Source organism: Acanthisitta chloris, unplaced genomic scaffold (assembly GCF_000695815.1).
Source record: "Acanthisitta chloris isolate BGI_N310 unplaced genomic scaffold, ASM69581v1 scaffold14777, whole genome shotgun sequence".
Classification (NCBI taxonomy): domain Eukaryota; kingdom Metazoa; phylum Chordata; class Aves; order Passeriformes; family Acanthisittidae; genus Acanthisitta; species Acanthisitta chloris.
This window is the reverse complement of record NW_008681064.1, coordinates 59,456-70,206: the sequence shown is the minus strand read 5'-3', so window position 1 is coordinate 70,206 and position 10,751 is coordinate 59,456. Positions and strand designations below refer to the sequence as shown.

The 10,751-nt window shown below is 38.9% G+C and overlaps 1 protein-coding gene across 1 annotated transcript in view; it reads left to right on the top strand.

The window, feature by feature from the left end:
• Window positions 1-10,751, top strand: part of FRMD3 (FERM domain containing 3) — a gene marked incomplete at its 5' end in the record, with an annotated part of 25,532 nt that overhangs the window by 10,339 nt on the left and 4,442 nt on the right. The window contains one exon of the mRNA XM_009077964.1: window positions 2,084-2,205. Within this exon, the coding sequence (XP_009076212.1) occupies window positions 2,084-2,205 (122 nt within the window). The remainder of the gene's footprint in view (window positions 1-2,083; window positions 2,206-10,751) is intronic.

Sequence of the window (10,751 nt, the reverse complement as noted above, 5' to 3'; positions counted from 1 at the left end):
TTTTTTTCCAGGATAAGAAAAGATTTTCACATGAAATTATTTTTTGTCATGTATTTTGCTTTTCTTTGTTTTTGTATTTAAAGTACTTTAAACATATTGTTCAAAACCTAGTGTACATAAAGAGATAAATCAGAGGGAAAGTAAGTTCATAAAGTAATATCCCATGGATTTAATACCCATAGTAATAATGTATATTTTTTTATGATTAACCTTTTAAAATGCTTGCATTTACAATATTATGGTAGCTCCAAGTTCAGTTTCTTAGAAAGACTAAGGAAAAGTCTAATGATTTCAGATAGTTTTTATTGTTCAGGTTTTGAAATTTGAATCAGAGGTCCTTCTAATAGCATGGGTAGGCAAAAAGTATAGAAATTTTTTGACTCAAAAACAAAGCAGGTTTTAGAAACACATTACTCTGTGAAAAAGGACTTGGGAATGGGAAATGGCAACTTTTCATATGCAAAGCATATAGAGGAAATTATATGACGGAAGGTAAATATATATATTTAAGTATATATAAGGTTTTATCTCCCTGTGTGCCCCCGTGTCAAAGTCAACTCAGTTGTACCATGGCTTCATTGAGAAAGAAACATGCAGTTGAGAGGAGGGTAATGTTCAGTATCTTTGTGTTTGGATATTACACTTAATGCACTACAAACTGAACGTCTGTTGGAGTGTGCAGTCATGCAGCATTAATGCAGTGGCAAGTTCTTGTGACACTGAGTGATTTAATATTTTGCTTCCAGGGCATGCCTGAAGGCATGATCTTTGTAAATAAGTATGGAGTAGAAGCCTTATGTGTGCTCCCAGGCAGAACTCCTATTTTGGGAGTTGCTTGAGAGCTTTTTACAGCAAGCACAAAGTTCCAGGGATTGCATAACAAGCCTATGGAGGTACTGTTGGGTTGCAGTGACTGTAATGACCATAATCTGAGTGAAAACCTTCATTGGATAGTGAAAATTCAAACTACATAGTTATCAGAAACTGTTTGCAGAATGCAAATGAGGACATAATTATCTTTGGGCATATGTTAAGGAGCAAGAAATCATGGCAATTGAGCAAGAAAGCTTGTTTATTCCCACAGAATATTTAATGACATGTGATGTGTCTTAGAGTTAGACATCTGTGTCCCAAGTTTACCTAAACCCTCAACAACACACAGTTCCATCTTTTGACTTGCAATAGGTGCTTCATCCTGTTTGTTTATGTGGAATTGTAAGTTGAGTCTTTGTGCAAACTTGTAATGCATTTTGTAAAACTTCGGCAGTGTACCTCTGCACCATTTGAAGTCATGTAGAATCTTCCCTTTCATCTTTGTTTTTTTCAAAAGTAAATATTTTATAACATAATAGTTCAGATTTATTGCAGGACTCTTGCTGAGGGCCTGTATCATTTATTCAAAAGAGCCATTTTATGTTCTCAGTAATATATTTTTAGGCTAATGAGCCTCATGAGTGAAGCAGATCAACAGCATTCCTCAAACTTTCCTGAGAATGTTCAACACCTGCTACCATGAAAGCCTCTTAGAGCCAAGCAAGACAAGAAAGTAAACCAGCCTGAGCACCTGGAGGCACGGTGTAAAGGCAATATCTTGGGTGCATGGGAATGAGAGAAAGCACTGTCTATCTGCTAACTGAAGTGATATGGTTGTTCCGGCTTTAGTCTTTAGTCTGTGGTGCTCAAACCATAACAAATCCTTTACCCAGTTCTGGAGGCAATGGAACAACATCAGGAAAATTATTTGTATCATCTCTACCTTCCCTTTCCTTGAAGCTGAATACTAATGCGTGCTGTGCTCTGTGGAGAGGAGCAACACACTGAAATCCTGCCAAAGGTGAAAAGAAGTCAGGCTGCGTAAAGGAAGTAAACCAGCACAAACCCTCTTTTATGCTTCAGATGTTGAAGGGTTTTTATCTGCTGTGGGTGTAACATAACACGGTTGAAAGCAGCATTTGGTGTGCAGAGCTTGTTATGATAGCTCAAGGCCTAGTGTAAATTATGCAAAACAATTCTGAGATGGAACCTATTGGACTGCAGTTGTTTTCTTGTGAGTCAACTTACCCTGTTTTACCTGTTGTTTTAGAACCGGCATTACCCAGAGTCGCAGTTCTCCCTCCTTGAACAAGCAACTCATAATCAACATGGAACCTCTGCAGCCTCTCCTTCCATCTCCCTGTGAGGAGGAAGAGGTTCCTTTAGATGAAGGTGAGTCACCTACCCGGTTCTTACCAATATTTATTATAAAACATTTGGAAAAGATGTGTTACTGCCTCAGAGATACAGAAAACATCTAATGATTTCCATTGGGAGTACATCATTAAGCCTTTGCACGTCATACTCAGAAATGATCACTGTCTCAAGAAACTGTGCACAAGCCTTATGTAAGTTTCATTGTGAGAGAAAGTTACTGCTGTTATAGTGTCTGTTGCAAAAATCTTCTTTTAGATTGTCTGTGAAAAGGTTCTTAGGAAACAAATAATCTCAACATTTTATAAAATAGTAACTCCAGCTACTCAGGAGTGAAAACTGAGAGTTTACTGCTAGGTATGTTGATTTTCTTGCTCCCATTCATTGTTATATTTATTTATTTCCATTTAAATGTTAGGAAAAACTCTGCTAATTTAATTCCACTGACAAAATGGGACGTTATTTGAAGGTCAGCTAGGAAAGATTTTCTGCTAATTTAATCCTTTTGACAAAAAGGGATGTTACTTGATATTTTAAAAGTCACATTCTACACCTTGCTTTTTGAGATCCAGTCATTACAAAGAATGATGTGAACATCTTAGCCAGCTTAAATGAGGATAACTGCATTCTTCCTAGTAAAAAAGAAGCCAACTAAACAAAACCTAACAGTGGTTCTTAAGATGTAGTGAGCTAATTGTTTCAGAAGTTGGGAAATATAACTTTTGCTGTTGCTTCATTATGGTCAGTTAATGGGAAACTGAAAATGCCTGAGAGTGTATCTTCATTTTCCTGGGAGTATGTCCTAATTTCATTTTATAGGACTTACATGAACATGATTTGTTCATTCTTCAGTTTTGACACTGAATATAGTAAGAGCAGCAGGACTTAGATTGTCTGTGTGCATAGCTTATTCTAAGCAGTAGCAACAGCTGTTAATTTTAACAATTACTTGTTTACCTCTGCTGTGAAATACCTGTATCTGAGAATTCACTTTGTCACAGCCAAGTACCACTGCTGTGTTTCTGCTATGCCTGCAGAGTAACAACAGCTTGCTGCTTGTAACGCTGCTGTACCACACTTACAACTCTAAGCAGTGAAACCCATTTTTGGAAACTGGTGACTTATCATTGCTATATGCTCACCAGACAGTGCTTATTCTAAATGTTTGTATTACGTAAATTTGAAAATCATAACTCCTTTTAGTCAGATTGCTATTGATAGAAATACTTGCTGGTGGATTTCCTGTATTTCCTGTATATTCCTGTTATGCAAAGCGGAATGCCATAGTTAAACAGTATTTAGCCTTTTCCGTCTTTTACTGCAGCAAACTTGGCTATACTATCAAATTGCATCTTGAACTGATCTCACAGCTCTTTGACACTTACTTTCTCCCCAACATGTGCTCAATCCTCTTCTGTGTATTCCCATCTTCTCCCTTGTACCAGCACCAATCACCCTAGAGTGAACTGGGAGAAGGAGTTTTTTAAAAGAAGTAAAATTAAACCAGCAACATCAACAAAAACAAACCAAAACCCAACAACAAGCCCTTAACTGTACAATGTCCTACTAGTGCCTGTCTCAGCCTTTGGATGGCTCATCAGAGTCAGTCAGGCAAGGTCGTGTGCGAGAGCAAGGGTACGAGCAGAGGACGGGGAGAGGGAAGGCTTCTACCCTGAGACCAACACAACTGCATTGGGAGACTGCTTATAGTGTACTACATGTGTGAAACAGCCTTAGTGTCTCTGTATATATCTCCAGCCAAATAAAGCACCCTTTCTCTTTTGTTGCTCCAAAGGCAAAAGTCAGTGTCATCAGTCAGATAGTTAGTTCATGCATGAAATCCGAACACAAGTGACTGAAAAGAACTTTTCATCACTTTATCAAAACCACATTAATATCTTGTGACTTAAGAGGCATGGTTTTGCCTTTTAAAAAAAAGAAAAGGTCTACCCAAATGTAGGAAATCCTGAGAGCTAGAAAGACCAGAGATAATGAACTACCACCTGCAAAATAATTGCCAGGTGATTGGGACAGGCAGTAATCTGTCTCACCAAAATCAGATGGTGAAAGAAGGCAGCCACAGAATCCCTAGAGCAGTAGGAAAAGAAACATAATCTGTTCAGCTGCAAGTGGAGCAAGTACCTTGGAAAGGACCCTTTGTACTCAGCACTAGTGAGGCTGCACCTCTAATCCTGTGTTCAGTTTTGGGCCACTCTCATCAAAAAATGACATTTTAGTGCTGGAGAATGTCCAAAGAAGAGCAACAGAGCTGGTGAAAGGTCTGGAGCACAGGTCCTATAAGGAGCAACTGAGGGAGCTAGGGTTGTTCAGCCCTTAGAAAAGGAGGGTCAGGGTAGACCTTAACACTCTCTACAGCTACCTGAAAGAAGGTTGCAGCAAAGGGGAGGTTGTCTCTTCTCCCAGATAACAAGTTATAGGACAAGAGGGAATCACCTCAGATTGCAACTGGGGAGATTTAGATTGGATGCTAGGAAAGTTTTTTCACCTAAAAGGAGTAAGACTTTGGAACAGACTGTCCAGGAACATGGTTGAATCAACATCTGTGGAAGTGATCAAAAAGCATGAGGATGTGGCACTTCAGGACATGGTTTAGTGGTGAACATGGTGGCTCTGGGTTAGTGGTTAGACTTGATGGTCTTAGAGGTCTTTTCCAACCTTATTGGTTCTATGATTCTGTGTATAGGAATGAGCGCTGACCCACTACTATCGGTCTAGTTCTGCCTGTGTGTTTGAGTTCTCAGCCATGTAAGCTCTGATTATAGAGGAGAGGCGTATGGAGCCTTTGTAGGTACAACATTTTTGCAAAAAGTTTTTGTAGGTACTCTCTTGATGAGAGTTAGTAGAGACAGGGAGTTGCTGACTCAGTTGCAAGATTTCAACGTAAGTCTCCCTTACTTATGTTTACATGGTTTATGGGGAGTAGCTTGAAATTGCACAGTAGTTTCTTTTTTGCATGAGCATGGTCACATGAAACATAAATGATACATACTTATTCATCAACATGGGTCTGCAGGACTGGAGCATATTTTGGCCTTTTTTTTCCACTGCACTATGTTTTGATGCCTTGGTTACTTTTATGCTTGTGTGTGATTCAGCTGTTATACTAGCAACTGCTAGCCGAGATGAATGCTAGTGAAGTCTGTAATGTACGTAATGAAGCATTTGGAAATGTTTCAGATGTTGGAAGTCTTTCACAGCCTTGTTCAGATGACATTTATATAATCCTTTAGGCTTTCCTATGTGTATTGAACACATTGGTGGTTAGATTTTTGTAAATATTTATGCTTTCTGGTTTTTGTAGCTGTGTACACAATCAAGGCTCTTTTCAGTGGCATTTTAATGATTCTCTTTTGGTTGCTACAACAGTTATGAGAGGAAAAATGAGAAAATCAATCAGAATCTTATTTTTTAAGTGGTGGAAAAATGGAAAGTGAAGGGGCACTAGATCTTTCCTCACATCCACAAGAAAATTCTTGCAGAGAAGGAAAGGAGGAGAGAAATGTTTGCTCTGCAGGAGGAAGGAGGAAACAGGACTCCTGCTGGATATTTGTACTATACAGGCTGGCCTGGGAAAGGGGCCACCATAAAGATGCTTTCCAGAAGCTCCACTGAAGCAGATGTCTTTCATTGGAGAAATGACTTGTTGTAAAATAGGTGTTTGCAGGACTCTTCCCCCTGCCCCTTTCTTTCCCTCGTATTTGCATACATATCATAGATTTTTTGGTACACAGGTATGAGGACATCAGATAATTAAGAGATAGCACACACTGTAAACATTATGGGTGAGTATTCTGGAAAGTGAGAGGCTGCCTCCCTGTCAGTACACTCCTTCCAATTTATCTCCTCTCTGTCATTTCAGTAAGAGCTTCTTTCCCACTAGAACTGTGTAATGTTGTGCACGTGGTTGCCTTCCAGCTTCCAGCTGAAGCAAGTTATCCATACCCAGCATATGTATGTAATGCCTTTTTTAGGAACCTGCATATCTCTGCTGGATGGGACCAGGGAAGTGCCTTTGAACCAGGACCTCTTTCTGATGGATATAAATGTGCCCAGTAGTTATCCACAAGTGGGGACTGGAGCACACATGCAAAGAGAGAAATTCTTCCCAGACTTAGGAATTTTCTCTTCTTGTTTATACACAGGCAGGCCAGCTTTCATTCAAGGCTTGGAAGGAAAGCATTTTCATCTCATTGTTTTGCTTTGTGAGTAAGGTTTGTAAGCATAGCGTAGGATTTTTCCTTTGTATCTATACATGTTCCACAAATAATTTGCAGGCAGTGATGGGGACCTGTCATCATTGGCCAAATTGAAGCTTTTTAGAAAAATAATGTCCACGGTGACATTTATTCTGTGAAAAACAGACTGTAAATGCTGGCCTTTTTTACACTGCACTATGTTTTGATGCCTTGGATATTTTTATGCTTGTGTGTATGGGTCAGCTGTTATGCTAGCAACTGCTAGCTGAAATGAATGCTGTGGAAGTTTGTATTGTACATTATGAACCATTTGGAAGTGTTTAAAAATAACCACTGGTTCTATTCCCTACTGGGATATTTTAGTTGGCCATGTTAGAAGCTTGTCATTTGATTCATTGAGTGGCTTGTGTTAGTCTCTTAAAGCTCAGTGGGAACTTAATAAAAGGTCAAAGCTGGTATGGGCAGTGCCTTTACAAGACTTTGAGAAGGGGAATTAATAGTCAAAATGGTGAAATGTCTTGTAAAAATCCAAACCAAGAGAAGCATTCACTTGCGGATGGTTAACCACTGCAACAAGGAAGTGTGCGTTCGATTACTGCGACATGGCTCCAAGATCACAGCCAGAAGGGCTGGTAAACTTGCATTTATTTTACTCAAACCTTTTTTTTTTTTTTAATCCCCCTCCCCCTAGTTTGTTATGTTAATAGTAGTCTCTTGGAAAGGAACTGTACTGTGAATGACAATGTTGCATTGAGTACACTAGAGAATAAGGACAAATTACTGACAGGAACAAAGTTGCAACTGGGGGGGAAATACTTTGAAACTGTGGTAATTCTTGAAAAACTAAGTAGTTGATAAATTAGCAGTTAGGTTGGTATCGGATTCTGAATGTGAGCTGAATACAGTAGTGGAGACAGCTTAGTGTTTTACTGACACTGACTGGATTGCCAGATTGTAATTTTGGTTTATTTTTCTAGATACTGAATAATTTCATAGATGGGATAATAGTACTAATACTGGAGGGGGGAGATGGGACAGGGACAGAGTCTGATTCAGCTCTCTTCTTCACTACACACAAAAGGAGTTCAACCCAAGGAACAAAAAGTATTGCTTTGGACAGCAATCATAACAAAGTACTTTCTTTTAGGAAATCCCTTTTCCACAGATGGATTGGCCCTTCTGTCAATGAATACTTCTGTTTCCTTAGTGTCATAAGCTATTTTGAAATTTGTTTTTCCGTGGTTTCTGAGGCAGTTTAATTTTGATACTTTTGCATATATAGATTGACAGATTTCAGTTTTCATGCACCTATATAATAAAACTAAGGCTTTGTATTCAATCTTCATTCCATAAACGAGTTTTTGATCAAAGAATTAACTGAGAATGTTCGTCAAACACCAGGATATTCTCACACTTTTGACATCTGAAAGTCAGATTACAGCAAGTGCAGTAGATAATGAAAAACCTGTTTCTTGCAGTGATTTGCCTCTGAGTAGCAACAGCTCCTGGCTGCCTTTGCTTCTTGAATTCACCACTCAGGGGAAATGGTAGTGTCAATGAGAATGCACCTAACGACCTTGATTCAAAAATAGATAGCAAAATTGAAAAAGCATTAATATTGGTGTGTATTTTGTATTGTTACATCTCAGAGGTTAAATGCTGGCTCCAAATAGGTACAAGCCAGCTTGTTTAATACAACACCAATCATAGCAGGTTTGTACATTGGGGCTACATTGGTTCTTAAACTCCTTGATTTGGAAGTGCTATGATATGTTATTCCTTTGGAGAACACATGCATAAAGTATGTATATCAGTATGTAAAACTTGTGTATCAGCACCTACAGACTGGAGCTAGCTTGTGCAAAACTCATGTCATAGGGCATAACTCCTTGGGAGAACCCCATTGCAATTGTGACCACTTCAGAGCAGAGACTTGTGCCAGGAGGGCTCACCTAAGTGGAATGGGGATGCTGAAGTTTCCCACTTGCCTTTTCACTTAGATGGTAAGCTTTCACATCAGTGCCCAGCTCTTTTCAGCCTCACTGTCCTTGGCCTGGTGCTAGGCATGGAGTTGCTGCAGTTCATTCACCAGCTCCTTCTCTTTCTCTGAACTGCTGGCAGATATACCTTGCCTTCTCATTCCTGTTCCCATGATATACAGTTCTCTCTCCCTGCTACTCCCTTCAGTCTTTTTGCTGCTTAATCCTGGTTCTGGAAGGTGTTCAACAATGCTGAGTTGAGGTCCTCCCAAGCCAGAGGGAGGTTGGAGACAGGTATCTCAGAATGCCCACTGTGCTGTGTGCTCTCTTCTGCTTCTGTCTCTGTGCTTTGTGTGCCCTTTGCACAGTGCAAAAAGCAGAGCAACAGCCTTTGGTGGCTGCACTTGCTGTGGCATTAATTGAACACTGTGATGCACAACACAGCTGGGAGGTGAGTTGTAACACCACAGAGTCACAAAACATGCAACTGATGTGAGCTGACAACTGGGACAGGGCTTTGCTCCCTTCGAGAAGTTCCCATAAGACTAAAACAAACAGTAATGGCCAACTGGAAAGCCTAAAAAGGAGTTACTATAAAATGTCATTAATTAACTTTTCTTGTAAAGCTAGAGCAGGTGTCTTCTATGGGCACAAGATGTGGGTACAATACAGATCTATGATCTCCTGCTTCTGAGGGCAGGAGGTCTGGCTGTGATGCAGATCCCTTCGAGAAGTTCCCATAAGACTAAAACAAACAGTAATGGCCAACTGGAAAGCCTAAAAAGGAGTTACTATAAAATGTCATTAATTAACTTTTCTTGTAAAGCTAGAGCAGGTGTCTTCTATGGGCACAAGATGTGGGTACAATACAGATCTATGATCTCCTGCTTCTGAGGGCAGGAGGTCTGGCTGTGATGCAGATCCTGATACAGATCCTTTGAAATACTTGAGTTTAATGCGATCTAGATTCTGTTTCATTTTCCTATATTTTCTTTGTGACATTCAGACACTTTGCTCATGTGAAAAAGTCACCTTCTCCTTTCCTCTAAAAGGTCATTCTATTTATAGTAGAATGAATTTTGTCCACATTGAAAATAAGCAAAGGAATGAGCAATATTTCTACAGGAAGTAGTAAAAGGGATAGGAAGGATCTGTCCTAATTGCAGCCTGAGCGGCCTTATTAATTTACAATAAATGTAAATTGTATGTATAAAGTACTCCTAGCACTGGTCTTTCTGAACTGCATCTTATTTTCCATTTCTCTATTTAAAATAAGGATATATTCACAACTGTTCCTTTCTCCACTATACAAAGCAGTTACAGATGTGTAATTGTGTTTGAGTGTCTGGTAAGTAAAGATGTGTGCAGGATATACAGCCAGTAGACAATGTGTGAATTGATTTTTTTAATAAGCAGGGGATATGTTTTTCTGGAGAGCTGTACTTCGAGCAACTGCAGCTTCTTAAGAATGGGGAAGCTGGAGCTGCCCTTCATCTTGCTAATCCTCAAGTGCTGCATTTGGCCCCTTTAGAAATACTAGCAGCTGACAACTTTTATGTCAGACTTCTTGCACGTTCATGTTCACAGCAGGTGACCACAGTAATCTCATGTTTTATTCAGCTGTTCATGTTCCTGTCTGTGGTAAGAAGTTAGAAGTTTGGAGCAGTCCCAGTATTTGGTGGAAGGGAAGTACTGAGTTTTGGCTAGCATAATGACATCTCCAGGTCTGTAAAATTTGTCCAGTTGCCAGAAAAGTGTAGCATTTTTTTTCTGCAGAAATATATGAAATAATAACAAAAACCCCAACAAAACAAAACCCAAACAAAACCGCCAAAAACCCCTGAGGTTATTTACTTGATATTACAGTAATCTATATTAAAAGATTCTGATTTATGGAATGTAAATTGACAGTAAAAAATATAAAATGAAGAATGTAAGGAAGTTCTCAAATTTAATATAATACTCAATTCATAGGCCTTAAAACACTATATAAATTTTAGCCATTAGTAAAGAAAGAGTAGACTTCTCAAAATCTTGCTAACAAATTATACAAAATTACAGCCTTATAAAGATAGTAGCAAAACAATTGTTATGTATGAATAGGATTCCCTGCAGTGTTGTGGGGTAATTAAGGGGTATTTAGTTTTGGGCTTGCTTTAGCTTTTATATTCTCTTTTTTCCTTTGGAACACTTTGAGGATTTTTGGTTTATTACTTTAGATAACTGGCTTTCTAGAAGGTTATCCAAAAAGTAAATGATCTGAATATCTTGTTCCTTTCTTAAATTTTCATTACTGGAATATTTATTATACTGTTGTATGATTTTGAGTTTTGGTGCTTTAATGTGATTTTCTTATGCCTGCATAAAC